This window comes from Arvicanthis niloticus, chromosome 9, assembly GCF_011762505.2.
Source record: "Arvicanthis niloticus isolate mArvNil1 chromosome 9, mArvNil1.pat.X, whole genome shotgun sequence".
In the NCBI taxonomy this organism is placed as follows: domain Eukaryota; kingdom Metazoa; phylum Chordata; class Mammalia; order Rodentia; family Muridae; genus Arvicanthis; species Arvicanthis niloticus.
In genome coordinates, this window is record NC_047666.1 from 64966742 (window position 1) to 64989628 (window position 22887).

Below are 22887 nucleotides of genomic sequence, written 5' to 3' on the forward strand. Positions count from 1 at the left end.
TGAAGGGAAGTAATGCAAAGGCAGGAATATTTATTTTGGCTTCTGGTGGGGAAGGCTTGTGGGAGCACTGGCTTTTATCGTTAGTGGTGGGAGCCTGTGGCATGGCCTACACTCTGTCATCCCAGGGAGCAGAGAGCTTTGGCCAGCCCTACCCCCCTACAGCTGTCCGTTAAGCCTCAGGTCTAACAGGTTTCAGAACCTTCCAAAGCAGCATCAGCAGATGGGGACAAAGCATTCAAACACCCTAGCCCATGGTGGGCAACCTGAGCCTCACAGGGGAATGACACTAGACAAGTGCACAGTCCCAGCAGAGTCTGAACACTATCCATAGCTCAAACTAGATGGGACTAGAATCTGAGCCTGTATTTTTCTGACTCTACAGCTTGATGCTTAAGATAACGAAGTCTGTGCTTCACAGGGGGAAAAGTATGGTTTACAAACATACCTTTTACTCCCTAAGGATGTCATCAGTGATGCCATATGCCTTGGTGGCAGTAGCCATCACGAAGTTAAGAGCCATCTCTGAAAATTGAGGGCATGCCACGAAGAAAGGCCTCTGAGCTTCCCTGTTGCAAGCTGTCACTTTTATAGTTTGCTTCACTGCCTCTTTGCTCCTTCAGACCCCAAACACAGATTGAGCGAGCTCTGCATGGCAGGCCCCTTGCTGGGTTTGAGAGATAAGATGAAAGAGTCACATCCTGATGCTTACAGCTCTTTTAAGACGGGGCAGCAGACAGCTGAGGTACTACCAGGTAGCATTGGTGTGGCAGGCAGGCAGGCGTGTGTCAGCTGAGACCCGAAGGATGCAAAAGAAAAGGATTCACCCTGAAGTCAGGAGGTGGGTGGTTCCTTGGTGTCTTAAGATTTCATCTTTTTCTTTAAACAATGCATGGTGAAGGAAGGAAGTGAGGGCCCGGAAGTGGTGGCTGTGAGCTAAGGGGTTGAGCCATCCTGCCCACAGCTCTGATGACTGTCCATGACAAAGGGACAAGGCCACACTGTGAGCTGGCTCCCTGGAGACTGGCTCAGCCAGTCAGAAATATGGGCTGAACCTGGTTTCAGTTTTTCTCATTCCTGACCGATCGATCGATTGTTCAATCAATCCCTTCCTCAGCCCATCAGCTGGGTGGCCTCCTTGTTGGATACTCATGAAGGTGATGAAGCCCAGACAGCCACTAGGCAGAGGAGAGGAGGAGGGTCAGAGCCAGAAGGTGTGGGTCCAGGAATGGGATCCTCACTCACTGGCCTGGGCTGCTTTTTGCTGTGGTGCTGTTTCTGAACTGATGCTCTGCCCCCTCCCCCAGCCCCCAGTTTACATACAGCTGCATCTAGAGTCTGTGGTTATCTTTGAGTAACTGGGGTTTTGCTTTAGGTGTCCCCCACCCCCCAGTGTGACATTAACAAACCACAGCAGCCTGCAGGCAGAGCCTGCTGTTCTTAGACAATGCTCTGGTCTGCAGCTGCTGCTGGCGGTAGAAAATGAAGGTGCTGAAACAAACGGCCTCTGAGTGATTGTTGAGGTCTCTTCCTGGCTCTTGAGTTGAGAGGGAAATTATAAAGCACTTGTAACAGGTTGGAAGGGACAACAGAGTCCAGCTGGGTTCAGGCCATTTCTATTGGGCGTCTCTGTGTCGATTGTCGCATGGTGACTGTGATGTGTTCTGTACCCTTCCTGTTCTCAAGGAACCAGTGACAGGAAAGGGATCAAAATACACTGCTTACCTGACCTTTCCAGCTTTGCTCCTCCGAGAAATTAGCTGGAGTCCTAATGAGGTCGGTGCTGCCCCCTAGAGGACAGAGTTACAAATTGTCAGAGACGATATGCAAGAAGCCCAGGTTTGTTTAGGGAAGTCTAAATGGCAGAAGGACAAAGTCTTGAGAGGGTGGTATCCTTCCCCCTCTCGTGCAGTCTGTCTAGGCTAAAGCATTTCCAAATACTCATTGAAGGGAGAGGGCACCATGTAGTATATGCAGTTCCTGTGAAATCAGGAAACCACCCACTGGTTTAGAGCACCAGCGTGGAGATTCTTCAGAAGTTGTTAGGGTCAGAGTCTGGGTTCTGGCAGTGCCACAGCTTGTCCACTTGTCCCCCAGTATGACAATGAAAGAGACAAATAAGGAAAATGCTCAGTGGGCAAAGTGCTTGTGAGCCCGAGTTCAATCCCCAGGATTCTCATAAAAAGCTGGGCTTGGTGGCAGCCATTTGTAACCCTAATGCTTAGGAGAAGACTGTTGGGGCCTCAGGGACAGGAACTCATTGGCCAGCCAACCTAGCTGTGATGGTTTGTATATGCTTGGGCCAGGGAGTTGCACTATTTGCAGGTGTGGCCTTGCTGGAGTAGGTGTGTCACTGTGGGCGTGGGCTTTAAGAGCCTCATCCTAGCTGCCTGGAAGTCAGTATTCTGCTAGCAGCCTTCAGATGAGGATGTAGAACTCTCAGCTCCTGCACCATACCTGCCTGGATGCTGCCATGTTCCTGCCTTGATAATAATGGACTGAACCTCTGAACCTGTAAGCCAGCCCCAATTAAATGTTGTCCTTATAGAATTGCCTTGGTCGTGGTGTCTGTTCACAGCAGTAAAACCCTAACTAAGACACTAGCCTAATCGGAGAGGCCATGAAAGACCCAAATACCAAAGTGAGCAGCTCCTGAGGGAGGATACCTGAGATTGACCTCCACAAGCACACACACACACACACACACACACACACACACACACGCACGCACACACTCATAAAAGACTTGTTCAATATGGTCACATTGGGAAGAGGAACAACAAAAGGTCCTATCCTGTGCCTCCAAACTGTCTTGAGGTCTTGACATAAGGTTTATGTTAAGGTGGAGCTAAGGTGTGCATCGCCCCCTCCCCTTATTCCCACCACTGACCCATCAGATTCCTGGCTTCAGTTTGTCCTGCCAAGTAGTCTGCTAAGTTTCCAGAACTGTAATGTCTTCCTGGGAGACTAGCTCCACGTGCCCTGGCTCTAGGTTTTTCTATGTGGTCCTATCTGTCCTAGAACTAGCTCCATAGATCAGGCTGGCCCTAAACTCAGAGATTCACCTGCCCCTGCCTCCTGAGTGCTGGGATTGGGGGCCACACTGCAGCATGGCACATGATTATGGCACTATTCTTGTATATGAGGCTTAGCCCATGTTTGTGAATAACACACTTGTCTGCATTCTCTGCTTTTATATCCGTAGTTGCTTCAGTAAAGGCTGCTTCCTCCTTCCTCTCTTCACACACAGGCTGGGAAAGGCTTTGTCATCCCTTAGTCTTACATTGCAACAACAAATCCCATTGCCTTCTGCATGGTTCTGCTCCCTGTACTTGTTATGGGGAGTGGGTTTCACTGGTCTTACATCTGGTCTGAATGTGTCCATCATCAGGATGTATATGCAGTGACTGTCCTGTCATGTGTCTCGGGACAGTCATTATGACCATCTTCATATTGATTAATGTGCCATTAAAAACGGTGGATTTGGGGGCTGGAGAGATGGCTCAGCAGTTACATGTGCTGACATCTCTAGAGTACCTGGATTCAATTCCTAGCACCCACATGGTGGCTCACAAACATCTGCAAGTCCAGTCTCAGGGGATCTAACACCCTTTCTGGCTCTGTTGGCATGTGGTACGCAGACATACATGCAGGTGAAACACCTATACATGTAAAAATAAACAATAAAAACTTAAAGGAATTTTAAAAGGTGTAGGGTCCCCCCCCACTCCCATACTTCAATTAAAGTTAAGTGATGCAGAGAGTTGAACTAGTTTAGGAATTTTAACATAGGAGGTAAAATGTTTGCCATGGAGATGGAGCACTTGGGATAGTTAAAGAATCTCTAAGGTCGGGAACATTCTGTGAAGTGTTTATGGAACAGTAGCTGATTGCCCGAGGTTGCACGTCTGAACACTTGACTCTCTGGTGCTAAGTCAGATGGTTAGGCATTGTGTGCAGTCAGCTCACACTGGCAAGCTTTGCTGTCCCACACTGGTGGTTTCATGAGTGTGAGCAGAGCATTTGTGTCCCACGTCCTGAAGGACCACTGATACTTACAGCATCATTAGAAAGATCTCAAAATGACTTGGAAGTAAATCCTGTATCCTTCCTCCAAACTTCTTCAAAGGGATTGTAGTAGCCTGTCTTCAGGCCACCAGCTTGCACTGAGAACAGCTAACCTGGTAGTGTACTTAGTTAATGATCAGTTGGTTATCTCATATGTGGGGGTATCTCCAGAATGAGGGCACACAGCACCATGCCCTGTTTCCCGCTGACTTACACAGTGAAACTTTCATTAACGATGCCCAAGAAGCAGATTTCTCTCTGACTTTAAGGCTGGCTCAGCAGGAGAGGAGCTGAGAAACTTTCAGACTGCTAAACAGGAGCTCATAAACTGCATTAGTGGATCTGGTACTCCCAGGCCTGCTTTGGAACAGTGAGCTCAGAAAGGCCCAGTGGTGTGGAAGCAGAGATGTCACCTGAGGGTGACACTGTTTTCTAAATGTGCCTGGCAAGAAACATCCAGGGACTGCAATGCCCTGACTAGGGGCAGGGCCTGGTCAGGGGGCAGGAGGAAGAAAGCAACAGACACATTATTCTTAGTCTCTGGTTGTGAGCTTTGCTGACATTTGGCGACCCATTGTCCTTGAAATGAACAAAGGATGTGGGAACACTCCCGGTCTGTTTTCTCAGAGTAACGTTTTTAACCAAGGAATATATCTTCCTTGCATGGATGGGTGAGGTGATCTGATGCTGTTAGGTAGCTTGCTACTGCTTCCTCTTTTCTTCCCTAAGTGATTTCTCCTTCTGTTTTCATGCCCTGTGTGTATGCACGAGCAGACGTGTGCATATGTGTGTGCGTATTGTGCTTGTGTGTGTGTGTGCATGCATGTGTGCATGTGTATGTGTGTATGCGTGCATGTGTGTGCATGTGTGTTTGTGTGTGCATGCATGTGAACATGTGTGCGTGCATGTGTGTGCGTGCATGTGTGTGCATGTGTGCTTATGTGTGTGTGTGCATGCATGTGTGCATGTATGTATGCATGCATGTGTGTGTGTGTGTGTATAAATCTTGGTTCTATCTATGAGAAATAACTTGCATATTTGTCACTCTTCTCTGTCTGCTGTTTCTCTCTTGCTTCCATTCCCTGTAGACTCTTTCCTCCCCCAGCGTGACCGACTCTCTTCCTGCTTTTATAACTTATTCATATTCTGTCTAGGGGCAAACACATGCAATCTTTGTCCTGTTTAACTTAGCACAGCGATCTCTCTGTCCACTCATTTCCCTGCAGATGACACTTGTGTTCTTTATGACAGAATAAACACCACTGTGCACACATGCCATGTTGTGTTTCTCATTCTGTCTGTTGGTGACCACCATCTAGACTGGTTCCATATCTTGGCTAATTGTGACTAATTCTGTAATAAACGTACATGTTCATGTGTCTTTGGGGTGCCCTGGCATAGAATCTTTCCGGTACATTCCCAGGAGTGTTATGTCTGGAACAAGTGATAGTTTATTTCGGTTAGGTATCTCCTGTCTTAATTTTGAGGGAGATGCTGCACACAGACTACAATGAAACTGTGGGTCTCAAGGACCAGTTTTGGGATCCCGTGAATGGGGAAGTGACAAGGTAGTGGTCATTCTGGACATCATCTTGCTTCCAGAAGCACTACAACCTATTCTTACTCATTATGCTAGGTAAGAATAAGGGCCTTTCCCATGAGACTATGGCATGGGGCTGAGATTAGGGATGGAGATTGAGCCAAGGCAAACACAAGAATCATTGCTGCTGTTGGTAGCCCTCCTTGGAGCACTTCCCCTGTGCCTCAAGGACAGAGGTTCTGTGGAAGCCCAGCTGAGCAATAAGCACACCTCCTCCTGTTTGGTAAAACCAGGAGGCTTCTCCAGAGTGACTGGAAGGGTGGATAAAGGCATATCAACAGATGCCCTGAACCATGGAGAGAAAAATGTCCTGCAAGGAAAGGACATGGCAAACACTGGACACTGATTGCTCTTTTAGGCTCAGCCACGGGAAACCCTACTGGCAACAGGACAGACAGATCCTGGTCTCCAAGAGCTCAGAGTCTAGCAGCAAGACATATGCCACCTGGCTTTACAAGGAATTGCTTAATTAGCATGACCATAGAAATACCAAGGAGGGCACATGGTCCTCATTGCACAAGAACGTATAACCAAAGACCTAGCCTAGACTGCAAAGATCCTCTTGTTCAGCCCAAACCATTCACAGGTGAAATCTGAGGCTCAAAACAGGGATGAAAATTATCAGAGGTGATCTGGTCTGGTTGGTGACTGATATGGAAACCAAAGCCACTTTTGTGCCGCCCCACCTCCATCCCAATCCTGCTTTCACTGGAGCCGGGATGGAGTGACAGGTGTGTAGGGACAGCTGAGTCTGCATCTTCATGGACTTGTTTAGACCAAGGGGCTTTTAATGAGGAATACAGTGGATAAGAGACCAGGTGGATGCTGACTGTATCCTGCCTAGAGGACCCACAGCCCTATCCCATATGAGCGGGAGGGAGTCTAAGTAAGGCTTAGTGCCTGTGGGTACCATGTGCCCCGTGTTGTCATCGGAGGTAGTAAACACATAGGATGCGGTTGCTAAGAAACAAGTCAGCTCTCAGCCAGAGCAGTGCACCACACCTCCCAGCCCCTGTTCTGACTTCCACTTCCTGGGAACGTGCTAGTCCATTTTAGGGATCTTGAACGGTTTTCCCAGTACGTCTTTTCACCAGACAAATCTATGTGACCTGAGTTTATAGATATATAAAATAAGAATACAAATCAAATATTGACTAATCATAAACCATAATGAAGTTTACTTTAAAAACAATTATTTGATACATACAATCTTTTGATTTATTAAGGAGGAGAGAGATCTTGCATACCAATAAGGCAGCTGCGTATGTTATTTTTACATTAAAATTAAATGTTGACTGAATATTTGACATTGTACCTTTAATCAAGATTTTGATATTATAATCATCAACACTAAGGATACTACCTCCATGAATACACAGTACAACATGGCAGAAGTATTTTTAGGATGACTGCAGAAATCATTGGAAACTCTGTCCTACGTTCAGGCCGAAATTTATTTGATAATATCTAAATGAAAATCAAATCAGTAATTCAGACACCAATTAAAATTGTATTACTTTTTATTTATTATTTGTGTGTATATTTACATGTGTATGTACATGTGTGTGTGTGTGTGGAGATCTGAGGGCAAGTTTTGGGAATTGGTTCTTTCTTTTACTACGTGGGTTCAGAGGACCGAACTTGGGTTGTCAGCCTTAGCAGCAGGCATCTTGGCTTTCTGAACCATCTCACCAGCCCCAAACACCAGGTTTTAAAAGCAAACGTCTAACACAAGGTAATTAAAAGCTATAATCGTTTAACACACTAAGAAATGTGATGGGGAAGTCTCAGTTTCCCATAATTAAGCCGTTACATTTCTATAAGAACAGAAGGCATCCCTTGTGCAGTGGAGATGCTGTCATTCATGACCCGGTCAGTGTCTCACACCTCAGGCATTTCCGGCTGCATTCTTCAGTGTCACCCCATGCGTTGACATGAGCAGAGAAAGGTGCACGTGTTCTGTGTTCAGAACCAAGGCTGCCGTGGAGCTGTGCCACGTAGCATGAACGAGTGCCACCACATACACTTCGGATTCATTACATGTTTGGTTTTGAATTAATTGTTGGTCACTGCACATTCAGAAACCTTTTACTATTACCAGATTTCTTAAGACGCTCGCCGTCAGCTATCCAATCTATGCAGGGCTGGAACCCCCATTATAAGAAGCTGGTCCAGTTCCTGGATCTAGATTGTGGTCCTGCACCAGTCTGGTCTCTTTACTTCCCTCTCTTTAACTCCAGACTCCATACCGTTTCTGGAATGCTCTGGACTGTCTTATGGTTGTGTGACCCTAGTTGTGTTACCTAACAATTCAGAGCTTCCATTCTGAAATCCATCCTACAAGTAAAGGGATTTTTTTTTCCTGCTTGGATTCAGAGGTCTGAACCCCGGTAGTCTGCCTTGGCTGCAGGTACCTTGACTGTCTGAGCCATCTGATCAGCTCCAAGCACCAATGTTTGAAACCAAGCATCTAACACAAGACGACTTAAACTCAGAGGATCCCTGAGGGCTCGGAGGATCCAGGAGCCTGTTGAGGTCTGCGTGTGCTACTCGCCGCCGCGCCACAGGTGTAAACAGTCAAGTGTAACACAGTGGAACCGAGGGATGCTAACGAGGAACACAGAGACCCTGAGACTAAACTTCCGAGCTGATCGGCACAGGCTTGAGCCCCTCTCTCTGGACCCACCCCTGCCCTTCAGTCTGTCTTGGGCTGATGCTAACTATCCGGCTCTGTTTTCCTGATTACATCCCATGCTTCTTCCCTCCTCCTGCGTCTTCTCATTGCCCCACTGGCCTGGACTTGCCTTCCTCATCTTCTAGATGACCAGCAGGCCACGCCCCTACTCCCCAGTTCACCCCAGTAACCTCATCATTGTCCTTTATTATCTATCCTAAAGTTTTTGAAAAAAAATTTATTATAAAGGTAATAAATGTGTGTATGAAACAGTAAAGAAGAAAGTATCCCCCATAAGCCTAATAAACAACCACCATTCACATTGATTTTCTTCTGTTTTGTTTCTTCAGCTTCTGCTTCTATCTCCTCTCTTTCCCTCCCTCCCTCCTCTCTGACTAGCTTCAGTTTATCATGTGCAGTTATTTTAATTGGGCTGTAAGTTATTGACAACAGGAATGGACAGTTATAGAGCACAATGTTTTGGACTGGGGATCCTTCTGAAATGGCCAATAGGGTGAAGCCACTGGGTGAATTTGTTTGGCTTTGGAACCTGCTTAATTCCTGCTAGGAGGAAACTCTAATACCTGGAAGTCCTGGCCAGCTAACCCTTCTGCAGAGTGGCCAAGGAAAGGGACCAAACCAGACCAGGATCCAGCAGCTGACTGAGCCCTGGCCTGGAATGAAGTAGATTCTACATCTTGCTTCAGACTCTTCCTGAAATCAACCCCAGCCCCTGCCATGTTTCTGGTCTTGCTTTAGGGTAACACCAGTTGACCTTGGCTACTTTAATCCCTTGTAATAAAAAGCGGTTCTGAGCCAGTCCAGAGGGGAAACAGTGAGGTTTTGCCATTCACACACTCTTGCTTAGACTACAGTTGAAGAGGCTCTGGGGGGAGGCTTGGAAGGAGAAATAATGGCTGCTTTCTGAAAGCTCAGTGTGAGGTGGCTAGAACAGGTCAGGAGGGGAACTCACAATGCAGGCCACAGGGTAAAGGGAAGCAGCCTGTGCAGAAGGATAAAACAGCAGGGGATGCTCACAGCATCCTTCAAGCCACAGGCAGAGGTGGAGAGGCAGGTGAGGATGCACTGCTCTGCACCCTGTCTTTTGAAACAGAATATAGGAAGTTCCCTGGTGAGGCTGGCATGGTGTGGGAAGCAGATGCAAGGTGAGGAGCCCATCACTGTCTGAGCTTTTTCTTTGGGCAAGGTGGGATGTTTGTAATTTATATGTCTTTTTTTTTTTTTTTTTTTTTTTTTTTTTTTTTTTTAAAAAAGGAATGTGAGCTTGCAAAGGCCATTTCTAGAATTTAAGATTTCTTAGGAACATTTATTGTGAGATTAAGGAGAAATTCATGAACTTTTGACTTCTGATGAGAAGTTCAGGGAATTGATTCAAAGCAGAGCTTTGTAATGTACAAATTTGTAAACGTACAAATTATTGACTTGGGCTGGTGCTAAGAAACCTCCTGTTTTGGGAGAAACAGAGAGAAGGGGGAGAAGCTGGAGGAGAGGGGAAGGGAGGGAGGAGGAATGGCAGAATTCCAAGCCTAGATACACCATGGAAAAGAGATGGAGGGATAGAGTCTGGTGACTTCATGGGTGTCAGTGAAGACAGGAGGGCCTGGAGGCCAGAAGGTCAAGTAGCTGGTCAAGATGGGTACTGGATTCAGCACCGATATGGCATGCTGGGTACTAACTGTCAGTCATTACAGATACAGGGAATCTGGTGTTCTTTCTGGCCTCCCTGGGCACAGCATGCACATGGTCCATAGATACTCATGCAGGCAGAATATCCACACACATAAAATAAATCTCAAAAGATTAAAAGCAACTATAATGCAGTTAGCACATGGTGAACACCAGGTGTGTACCAGGCCCCTTGCTAAGGACTCCCATGTTTCATTGCCTACAAAATGACCTTACCATAGAGATCCTGTTTTTATACATGTTCAGTGACTAAAGTTACCTAAGATAACTTCTGTAGACCACACAGATGCTCAGTGGCTAAATCCAAAGTCCTGTGTTCTTTGAACAAAGAAACATAACAATGCCCATCAGGTGTCACATGGAAGCTGAGCATAGGCTCCCAAGCCTCCCTGTAAGGCTCTTGTCGCACATTTAAAAGCTACTCTGCCAAGCTGGAAGGGTTTGGAGATAAAGGTGTCACATGAAAGAGTACAAGCGAGACACCTGCATCCCCAGGCCTGGCCCTGCACCAGCTGTCAGCCAGGACCTGTAACTGCAGGGATGCTTTTATTGCAAACGAGATAGTACAATCTTTGACAGTCATATGGGAATGTTTGTGCATTGCAGATAAGAGAGTAACTCATAAATGATGGGGGTATGTGGCAGACATCTTTGTGGACACTAAAATGCCATATGAATGTTTCCTTGTTATCAGTGTTGACATTATTCAGCCGTTGATATACACAGGGAATTCACCATTGTCCTGGTTACAGAAACACACTTCCTAGAAAATCAAATGGCAACTAAGAGCATATTTTGAGCTAAATTATGTGTCCCTGCTGGACCTGAGCACCAGGAACATTCTAGAGGTGCTTGTGGAGGTACTGCAGTATTCAGTGACCTGATTAGCCAGGTGTCTTCAGCACTGGCCCCCGTTTCCCTAGTGCTGACTTCATGTTCAGGCTTCACGTTCAGCCTTGGAGATCCCTCACTTTTCACAACTCAGTTGAGAGATAATTAGGGACCTGATGACAAGCCCAGGACAGAAATCTAGCCACCAACATCTGGAAGAAAAAGGGCTCACCCCCAAAGCAAACTCCCCAGCTGTTGCTCATACCATCTCCAAATAGGATCGCTCAAAGGACCTTCCAAGTCTGGAACTGTGGATGGAGATTGCTCGCTGTGTGAGTGAGTAACGGGGTTCTGAGTTCCCATCCCTAGCGCTCACTTAAAAAGCCACACACAATGGTGCACATGTAATCCCAGTGGTAGGAGGGCAGAGGCAGGAGGATCCCTCAGGTTTGCTGGCCAGCCAGTCTAGGCAGGTCTGTGAGCTCCAGGTTCAATGAGAAAGCTTCTTTTGGAAAACAGAAAGTTTGAGAAGCAATTGAGGAAGATACGTGAAGTCAACCTCTGGCCTTCATGCACACACACACACACACACACACACACACACACACACACACGAACCTACAGGTCACATGCACACCCACTCAAGACAAAATGCAAACACCTCCTTCTCCAAAGATGTTCTTGACATATCAGCCACCAGCTGTCATCCCCCCACACCCCTGATGTCCTGAAGAACTGCTGTGTCATCTATTCATCCACTGAAGCTCATGATGTTGTGTTGTTGTGTTGTTGCTAGCTGGTTCCATCTTTACTGTACACCCCCCCCCAATCCCTAGCCTTCTGTGACCTCTCTAGGACATAATGTAGACTTGGGATCTCTCATCAGCTGGGCAGTAGCCCCACCTTGTTCCAAAGAAGGCAGAAAGGGCCGCCTGTCTCATTCCTGGAGATGCACACCCTATTTTTAATTAATTTTTCATTTTGCCATGCCCGCTATCTCTTCATGGAGAACACGCATCTTTTGAGAATCAGGCTGGTCTCTCACAATCTCATACTCCACCTTTGAGTATCTGTCTGACTTCTCTTGGTTATGATCAGGGACAACGTCTGGTTGGATCCAGAGTGAAGAGCTACTGTCCCAACACAGTAGCCTCCTCTGAGGCTGGCTGCTTGCATATTGCTTTGTACCTTTCTTTTACTTCAGTGACTCCAAGTCACTACAGTGACTGGGAATTGACAGATTTGGGGGAAAGATGAGTTTACTAAATGCCACTGGGACCAAATCAGAGGGGAGGGGTACAGAGGAGAGAGCTCGGTCCTGGGCATCCTATTGGCTACTTCAGCCTAGCTATGCCTAACACACCTGACAGAGACATGTTATGGGAGGAAGGATATGTCCTGGCTCACCCTTTCAGAGGATTCAGTCCATACTTACTTAAAACATGTCACAGTGGTCAGGACTCCTACTTCATGGTGGACAGGAAGGAGGGGGGAGAGGGAGAGAGAGGAGGAATGGAGGGGAGGGGAAGATGAGCCAGGGACAAAATGTCACCAAGGGCATGCTCATGGAAATGACTTCCTCTCTGTAGATCCTACTTGCTGAAGTTTTCAGAATTTCAAAATATCGCCACTCCGTGGGGACCTGGGCTTCAACACCTGAGTCTGTGTGGAACACTTCGCATTTAAACCATAGCAGGTGCTTGGCAGCTTCCAGAAGGCGTCAGCTGCGAAGAGAAGCAAGGCCAGCTTTAGGTGGCCTGTGGGATAATAGAACACACACTGGGCTAGAAGAGAGGGACTCGAGAATCCTTTTCACACACTAAGACTTGTTTACTGTGTAACCTTGAGAAAGTCTGTAGGGCTTGAAGAACCTATTTTTGTGAAGTTGCTATGTAAACCTTGAAACAACATCACCCTACAGTCTGGTCTGCCTGTTTGCTTAAAATGTGTTTCTTATCCACTCAAGTTAGAGAGGCCAACCTTTTTATTTACAAAGATGTTTTCCTCAATTTATTGTGAATATAGTAATGACAGTAATAAGACATGAGAAAATAAGAGAGCACTGGTTCTCAACCTTCCTGATGCTGAGACCCTTTAATATAGTCCTTCATGCTGTGAGGACCCCCAAGCATAAGATTACTTTTATTGCTACTTTATAACTGTAATTTTGCTACTGCTATGAGTCGTAATGTAAACATCAGATATACAGAATATCTGATAGGTGACCCCTGTGAAAAGGTTGTTTGATCCCCAAATGGGTCTTGACTCACACATTAAGACCCACTGACATCATAGAAGATCAGAAAAATCTCTTTAAGATTCCTGTCTGGAAAGAGTAGTCTTATTATTCAGTGTCTCTACAGGCTCATAGCTGAAGGTTTGGTCCCCAGATGGCTTCACTATTTCAAAAAGATGTGAGAACTAGGAGTTGCTGCCTAGCTAATGGAAGGAAGTCACTAGTGGCCTGTACTGCAGGTTGTACCTTGTCTATGGGCCCCTCTGTCTCTCTCCCTATCATCAACATGACCTCACCGGAGTCCAGAAACAACAGATCTGGCTCACCACAGATTGAAAGCCTTTAAACCATGAGACAAACCCAATCATTCCCTCCTCAGGGACAAAACACCCGAACAACGAAGCTATTAACATCTCATGGACAGCCCTTGTCATCCTCCAAAGTATAAGCCCTTGGGAGTTAACCACAATCAAATGACAGTGAATACTTTAGAGGGATGCCGCGTGGGTCTTTCTTGTAAACCCTACTGCATTTCCGTACCACTCAGGGCCGTGAATCTGGCTGCTGTCTGAAACTCTGAGTGGTATAGGTGAGTGTTGGTGCTGTGGGCAGCATCTGCAGACTAAAGGCAGTAATTTCAGGTGGGCTTGTTGAAAGCTGGGCTCTGGAATGCAGTGGACCTCACCAGGCCAGGTTAGGGTTGCTAAGCAGGCTTCCCCGGGCAGTGCCTTAAGGGTCTCAATTCTTCTCTACAACTTGGAGGAGGGGACTAGGTCCATTTCCTTCTGGGATTTTGCATCCATCTGGGAAGTACATTTCCTCCAGCCTTTCCCCAGATGGCTATAAAGCTCTTTCCACTGTGTCTCTAATGGTAAACATGGTACGTTTCAGTTCTCCCTGGCGTTTAGGTGGGATTCAAGTCACCAGTAGCAAAAGTCCCCTCCCTGTGTAAGGAGCTGCCAGTTATCTGTCAGCAGTCACCAGAGCTGAGGGCTCCAGGTGAACAAGGGACAAAAGGCCCACGGACTTCTGCCTACTTCATCTGTTCTCAAGGCTCTCAGCTGCAGACCCCATGCATGGCAGGGTCATTGTCACTATTTTAGTAAAGTCATACTGGGGATTGGTTCCGAGACACCTCCTCCCTCCCAGATGCTACACTCTGGATGTTCAATGTGATTGAAAATGCTGTGATATTTCTGTATAACCTCTACTCGGCCTCCCAACTGCTGCAAAGCATGCTGGGAAGACCGGTAATGAGGATGAACGCTGTGCAAATGGTTGTTAGGCTGCATTGTTTCAGGGATAATAACAACACCACCTCTACATGCTCAGTGCAGACACTGTTATTTAATATTGTTAATCACTGGCTGGTTGAATCTGCTGAGGTAAAGCCTGGTGAACTGGAGGACTGATTCCATCTTTCCATCCCTAATGGATCAGTGGGGAGATTTCAGACTTGGAAAAACTGCCTGATGTTGGGATGAACAAGACCTTTGAAGCTACTTGGAATGGAGAGAGCTATTTTGCGTATGGGAGGGTGTGAAGGCCCCAGGGCAGAGCCACATGGACATAGCTATGCCTTCCAGAATTCCTGTGCTGAACAGGAATTTGGAGGACAATAAGAAAAGGGACCTTTGTGTGTGTGTGTTGGGGGGGGCAGTGAGCTCAGAAGGGCTATGCTCACAGAGGAGACTGGGGAGATTGATGCCTTCCTGAGAGAGGCTCAGGAAAACTCCCCAGCTCCCTCTGCCACTTGAGTCCATTGCAAGAAACCAGCATCTGGCATTGGAAGAGGGATGCCACCAGAACCTAGCTATGATGGCATCTAACCTTGGATCTCCAGATCCAAGGAACAAATGAAGAGTGAATTTCTATTGACTACTGGCCACTCAACCCATGGTATTCTTGTTATAATTGGGCCAAGGTATTAAGCCCAAGTAGGACTTGGTTAGCATAGACAAATGGGAGGGGGAGGCAAGAAGGGAGGGAGAGAAAGAGAGAGAGAGAGAGAGAGAGAGAGAGAGAGAGAGAGAGAGATGCTTAGACACAAGCAGACAAGAAAAGAGAAAATAAAGTGGAGGTGAGAGAGTGTGGGCCGGAGAATGGGCATTGATACTGAGAGATATTCATGGTCCATTGTGGTTAAGATTGAGCCTGAAGGCTATGGTGGGGACCTCTGTGTTAGATACATCTCTGTGGCCATGTTGTCATGGATTCCTGGGAGGCAAAGTCGTGATTTAATAACGGTATTTTAATATGGGCTTGGACATGAAGCTTAAAAGTGAGAGAGATGCTCAGAAGAAATTAGGACCCATTCAAGAGCATGGGTGTAGGCTTCTCAGCGGAGAATTACCTTGTTGCTATGGTAAAATATTCCACGTTGGATTCCTTATAAAGGAAAGAGGTTTATTCACCTCAGAGTTCTGGATTTCTAAGGAGTCCTTACCAATGTCAGCTTCACGTGAGGGCCCTCATAGCAGATGTCAGGTGTCAGGGATACAAGGGTTTAGATGGGAGGGGGAGGGGAGGGGAGGGAGAGAAAGGGACAGGGGTGGGAGGGGGAGGAAGGGAGGGAGGGAGGGAGGGAGGGAGGGATATTACAAAACTGCAGAGGGAGCCAGAGACCATAGAGGGCACAGCTTACTCTTTTATAGCAGTCTACTCTGAGGAAACAGACCCCCTCACACTAGAACCTTCCGAAGGATGGGGATTAACCACATCACTAGGTCTTTTTCTTAGAACTCCACTGCCTTTCAGTAGTATTTTAGCATGTGAACCTTTGGGGGAAGAAACGACATCCAAACTGCAGGGATGCTCTTTGGTTTGATCTAGGCATAAAATTAGCAATTGCAAGGCTGGAGAGATTCTCACTGGTCAAGAGTTTTCTACTCTTGCAGAAGACCAGAGCTCAGTTCCAAGCACCCATGTCTAGCAGCCCAGAACTCCCCATAACTCTCCCTCCAGGGTTTCTGGTGCTCTATTCTGGCCTCTGTGAGCGCACACACACACACACACACACACACACACACACACACAAAGCACAAAGTAAGTGCCTACTCTCCTATGCTTATTATATAGCAGGTATTTTAATGGTCAATACACATAATTCTTCACAAGTCTCATAGTTAAGTCTCATAGCCCCATTTTACAGAGAGAAAGAGAGAGAGAGAGAGAGAGAGAGAGAGAGAGAGAGAGAGAGAGAGAGAGAGAGCAGGATTTTTAAAGAGGACACAGGTTTAAATCCACAGTTTACCACTAACATGATTACTTAAGCTTCTGGAAGCAGGATTTTGAGGCGCTGTTTGGAACCTGGTGCCGACAGGACAAACCAAATTAAACGAAAGCTCCTCTAATGGTATTATTTGCCCATTTGGATGATCTCCATGACAGCTGACTTTTCTTAAACATTCGATAATACCTTCTGATTCAAGTTAGGTAAATGAGAGCTGCCTGGCAACTGGTGTTTGTCACAGTGCACTACACGGTAGAAGAAAAAACAGCCCCTTCAAGTTACCGTTACTTAACAGACATGTGCCATGACACATACCTGCTATCCTCTACCTCACAGACAGATGATAGATGATAGATAGATAGATAGATAGATAGATAGATAGATAGATAGATAGGGGCAGGTAAATGACCCAAGCCAGAGTTAAATTGTGTGGAGAATTATTGGGGAACAGCTTCATTTGGGGGTAGCTCCTTGAGGGGTTTCATCATACACACATGTGGCTCTCATCACATTCTCTGCCTCCTTATTTGTGTCTCATTCCCTTACTACAGTGGAAGCTCACCAAGGAAACAGTGCTTCTAAATTCCTCTCTCCATCTTCCACGGCGCCGGCCTGGTTTGATGATATTTGCCTGGTTCGGGAGAGAGACGTGACGACTTCCTTCAGAAACAGTTGGGACATCACAATACAAGAGAAAACAAAGGCTTTGAGAACTCAGACCCAGGACTGAAGGGCATAGGGCCGAACAAGATCACTGAAGGTCAGAGCTTAGACAATCTGGGAGCATGGGTTCCACAGAAAATATGCAAAATGCACCTGAATGTTGAGGCAGGGGAGTTGTCCTGGCATGGAGCTCTAGGAACCCAGCCTGAGAGGAATCATATGGGTGCTTTGGAGAGGGAATGAGCCCAGGAGAGCCCCAGTAAGGCAGCAAAAGGGAAGAAAGGAAAGTAAGAACTGGGACAAAGTTCCAGTCTTTGGTCCTGCTAGGTGTTTGGGAGTATAACTCACAACTCTACCTTTACCCCTATGGAGACAAGAGGGCCCTCACACACAGGTCAGTCACTGACTGAAAGCTATTTAGAAGTGTTAAGGAAGCTTAAGGCACTTTTGGCTCTGCCTCTGTGGACCACGTATCTCTAGGAGCCTGAGTCTGGTTTATAAGAAGCACAGATTCAGGCAATGAGAGCACCCAGGAGCCCAGGATGGTGCACAAATGTGGGTTGAGCATCAATCCATTATTATTGGTGTGGGACCTTAACCTTAGCTCCACCACGCTGTTGTAAATCCCTTTGATCGTATACATGGTCTTTGTCTATGAAGCAGAGTGTGTGCCTTTTCTTGCTTACATCAGAGCATGTTTGCAAAATCAAAAGGCGGCATGTGTAGAACCCTGCTGACAAGATGTTATGCAAAGACAGAAGCTGAGCTGAGCACACCTTTCCCTTGTCGACCTAGAGTCTACATTAGCACTCAGGCCTCTCCGAGCTCCTGTCTTGCAGGCATCAGCGCTGACAGCCTTTGAAAAGAGCTTGTTCACATTAGGAAGAAAGCAACCACTCTTCTAATGTTGATAAATTTTGCAGCAGTTTCTTTAATATATACCAGCCGCCTTGAAACACATCTAATTAAGCAGCAGATAGCTTACTGGGACTGCACTTGGCTTTGATGTGCTCATCAGAGTCGGGGAGGAGGTACTGGGAAGCTAATCATGATAGGACTTAGCTCTATAAAATGCCTTTTATCTTCAAAGTGGTTTACAACCACTAATTATTACAGGAATTAGGGTGAATAGCAGCCATCTTGGTGAGACCTGAAGCCATTAGCAAGGGCCTTTAATGTATTTTATAATAGATCAGGGGAGCGCTCAGGGGGTGTTTAAGAACAGCTGTCCGAACCTGGAAGAATTATTTTATAGAGGTAAGACAGCTGTTCCCTGTCTCCCTGGAGGCTAGAACATGGAAATTGGACCTAATTTGAGGAGAAAGGATGCTGACTGGAGGATTGCACAAAGCTACCCGAAGCCTGCCAGGGGGAAGATGGTCTTTATCAAAGGCACACACCTGACCCTCACAGGGGCTTGTCCCTTCCCGGTGGTGGTGGTGGTGTGAGGTCACTGCATTCCGTCCAGCTGGAGAGTCCGTGTTACTTAATCAATCTTGATTTTTTTTTTTGTATTTTCATATGTTTGCTCTCTTTTCCTCTTTAGTTAGGGGATAGAGAACAAGCACATGAAGTTACACATCTGTCTATCATCTATCTCTCTATATATCTCTCTTTCACTTACATACAGATATATATGTACATATATATATATATATATATATATATATATATATATATATATATACATACACACACACACACACAGACAAATATATATGTTGGGGAGGTTTCAGAAGTACAGCAGTGCTGGAGGAGGTCCATCACTTTGAGATTGACAAGCCTTCCCCACTTCCCGTTTTCTCTCTCTGCTTTGTGCTTGCTGGCGGTTTAAGATCTGAGCTCTCAGCTTCTTTCTCCGGCTGCCATGCCCATCTCTTGCTACCTTGCCTCCCCACTGTGATGGATTCATATCTGTCTGAGATTGTAAGTACAAATGAACTTCCCCTTCTGTAAGTTTCATCCCAGCAACAGAACGGTTATTAATTGAAACAATATTACACATACATATATATGTATGTATAGATATACATATATAAGTTTGCCTTTTGGAAGGAAATACAACTGAGGAGGAGGAAGCCAGTTTGATTTCAACAACAATAATAGTAATGTACCAGCTACCTCTGGTCATGTGGTAGCGTAGAGACAGCTGTGGAAGATGCTGATGAAAGAGGTCGGCTTGTGGAGTCCCCCAAACAAACGCAAGCCCGTGTGTAGCCAGTCTCTTCTCTCTCTTTGAGGGTCATTTTTCTTCCCAGCTCTGCCTGCCTTGTCTCCTGCATTTTACAGATCGGAAAAGAGAATCATGAAGATATCACCTAACTCATTGAGTGTCATACAGCTAGGCAGTGATGGAGGCAGGACCTGGGGCAGCTTGGCTTTTCCCACTCTGCTGTGTCACCTCCCAGAAGCTCAAGTGTGATGACCACTCCACACTTCATTCTCTCCCTAGCAAAAAAACAGGGTGTGTGTGGTGTGGTGTGTCATTTGGCAAGAGTTGCCCGCCTTCAGCCCTGCCAAGTCTGAGGCTGTCATTGGGAACTTGGGGTCCCACTGCACGTGAGATTCTCCTCCCCCTGAAACCTGGATAGTTCAGGAGATTTGAGTGGCTCTCAGGGATACTCTGGGCTTTGATCTCCTAGCTGCTTGTTACAGAAGGGCTTCGAGAGGAATCAGTGTGATTTAGTGGCTGCCTTCAAGTTGGCAGCAGGTAAAGTGTTGAGAGAAATACCAGCTGAAGCCTGATTAGGAGAGACATTCACTTTAACCCCTCAGGAGAGATTTAGGTTTGATCTACAAACTTTCTGATTGCACACTTAAGCTGCTAAAATTACTCTGGGTAACTGGGAAATCTTCCTAGAAATGGTCGAGGACTGGATAATTTTTATCTGCATGTGAAGTGTTTACAGGGAATTATTCTGGACGAAAAGAATGGTTTAGAAACTCAGCTGCAGGCAGGTACAAAGTCTGTTCTGCTGAGGGAATCAACTCAGTGATAGGGTGAGCTTAGTTAGCTTGGGCAAGGCCCTGGGTTTGGTCTCTAGTCAGGAAGAAAGAAAGTAGGGAAGGAGAGAGAGAGAGGGAAGAGGAAGGAAGGCTGGGAGAGAGGATGGAATTTAGCCTATTTTTTTTTTATAACTATATTGTCTCTTGGTCTAATAAAAAAAATCTTTCAATTTAAAAAATGTATTAGTTTTGTGTGTGCATGTGTGTGTACACATGCCACCATATGAGTGTGGAGGTCAGAAGACAGATGTGTGGAGTCATTGTTGCCCTGTCACCTTTACTTGGGCCCAGGGAATTGAACTCCAGTCATCAGACTCACATGGCAAGTGCATTGAGCTCCCTCACCAACTCCTCCAATGGAAAGTTGTGAAGACAAGAACCCTGTCTATCCCCAAGGTTAATGCTTCCTTGGGCTCCACCTGCGCAGGAGATAGCTGAGCTCAGGACAGGGTTACGTTTTGCTTCCGTTATTGAGTCCCACATTGCCCTTGGAAAACCCACACAAACTGTGCCGGGGAATTCAGGGGAAGGGAGAGAAGGCTGGATGCCAGTAGATACGTGGCCTTCTGCGGGGGCTCAGCCCTGCTTCTGTGTGCCTAGGGCAGTGGTTCTCTACCTGTGGGTCACGATCTCTTTGGGGGGTGGCAGGTCATATATCAGATATCCTGCATATCAGATATTCAATACAATTCATAACAGTAGAAAATTAGTTATGAAGTAACAATACAATCATTTTATGGTTTGGGGTCACTACAATATGAGGAGATATATTAAAGGGTCACAGCATTAGGAAGGTTGAGAACCACTGGGTTAGGGGCTGCACAGTCTGGAAGTTTCCACAGGGAAATTGTTTAATTTTCAGCTACTTTTTTTTCTTTCTAACAGAGTTGAATGTCAAAGGAAGACTCAGGGTTTTCAGTTAAATACAGTAGACTAGGGAGGGTGTGGCTATGGTCCACAGCACCAGCTGCTTTGTCAGAGGACCTACGTTTGGCTCTCAGCACTCACATGGCCCCTTACAACCATCTGTAACTTCAGTTTCAGGGGATCCAGTGCCCTCTTCTGGCCTCTGTGGGTACTGCACACATGTAGTGTACAGACAGACAAAGCAACCATACACATAAGATTATATATACATATATGCACATAGGAGACTAGGCTGTATTATTTAGGCCTGAGGGACCCCAACACAACAATAATTTCTCATTTTCTTTCCCTCTTTCTTCTCGATACACTCATTGAGTTATTGACATACAATAAGCTACATGCCTTTAAAGTTGGTACCTTGATAAATTTTGACATAGCTGTGTGCATATATGTACATACATACATACATACATAAATTCATACATACGTGTGTGTGTGTGTGTGTGTGTGCGCACGCGCACATGAATGAAATCAGTGTTTCATGTGGGGGGGGGGTTGCCATCCAGCTAAACATGGGAAGTATTAAAGAATAGGTGTGCCCTGCATAGGTGTGATCTTTTCTCATCGTTTCCCCCCCAGACAATACAGTTTAAGGACTGTTAGCATAACACTTCCACTGTAACAGGTATTATAAGCCATGTCTAGATAGCATACAGTAGGATACAGGTGTTGTGATGCACATCTGTGATCCCAGCACATGGGAGACTGAGGCAGGAGAATTCTGAATATGAGGTCAACTTTGGTTACACTGTGAGGCCCTGTCTCTAAATAAATAAAATGTGTGGTACTGTACATATATATTATGTATAAATGCAGCCCCATTTTCTATAAGAACCTTGAGCTCTCACAGAGTTTTGAGCACAGTGAGGAATCTGGGGCTCAGGGATACTGAGAGACCATTGTAGATCAAGGAATAAGGAAATAAATCTGTGACGTCTGGATTCAGATGTCACTCTGATGAAGTGAGGGCCATGATCATGCTCATCTCTCCCCTTGCCTGTTTCTTATCCCTCCACACCCTACAACATCTTCCTATTATGGCTGTCTCCATTTTCTATAAACGTGACCAAATGCAATCATAAAGTTGGACACCAAGTGTAAACAAATTTATGTAAGTGGAAGCGTGTGACATGTATTCTTCCTCGGTTTCCTGTCTTTGTGTGATTATTTTGAAATGTATCCATGTTTGTTACTCAAGATCCAGCTCATCCCCTAGTTATGCTTCTATTGTATTTACATGCTACAATTTGTGTATCCATCTGTCTCCTCAGTGTTGTGTGGTTTTTAGGTTCAGAGTTTGTAGGGCATCCTGTAGCCTGCCTCCTTGTCTATCCATCCATCTCCTTCAGGGTTGCGGGTGTTTTTAAGCCTGCCTCCTTTCAGTCTCCGTGTGTTTCTTCCCTTTGCTCTGGAGTCTCTCATTTGATGGACTGGCTGATCTATCAGCTTTCACTGCAGATCACGCTGATCCTGAGCGCTGGTAACTAGGAGTTGGTTGCTAAGAGATGTCAGGACATGCCAGCGACCAGCTCTGCACCTCGATTTTCTCCACTCCTGCTCTTTTTCCATCCTGCTCCACCCTTGTCACACTCTTCTGTTTTTCATTTCTTCTGTTCAGGTTCTGAAGATAAAGAAATCTACAGATCTGATGGCTGCCCCCAGTGGAAGAGAGGACTCCAGCTGTCAGACACCCAGTCATGGGAAGCAGGGAAGTGGAGCCTGCGTGGAGGAGCTGGACCACACAGAGTGTGTGGAAGCGGAGGTGCCAGATAAAAGTGTCATGTGGAAGAAAGCGCAAGAATTCTTCCAGACCTGTGACTCGGAGGGCAAGGGCTTCATTGCCAGGACAGATATGCAGGTGAGAGGGTTCCCCACCTGTCACTGCACATGGGCTACCTGGAAGGAGTAACCTCTTCCCAGAAAAGGTCTCCCCATCTTTGCACTCG

General features: G+C 46.2%; 1 protein-coding gene across 4 annotated transcripts in view; it reads left to right on the forward strand.

Annotated features, from left to right (window-relative positions):
• The window catches only part of Cracr2a (calcium release activated channel regulator 2A), a 108909-nt gene that overhangs the window by 17786 nt on the left and 68236 nt on the right, over positions 1-22887 (forward strand). For 3 of the 4 annotated variants that reach the window (XM_034512424.2, XM_076940611.1, XM_076940612.1), the window contains exon 3: positions 22560-22799. In XM_034512424.2, the coding sequence (XP_034368315.1) occupies positions 22590-22799 (210 nt within the window). In that variant the 5' untranslated portion in view covers positions 22560-22589. Of the gene's footprint in view, positions 1-16896; positions 17106-22559; positions 22800-22887 lie in introns of all 4 variants that reach the window. The other variant, XM_076940610.1, reaches the window with a different exon arrangement.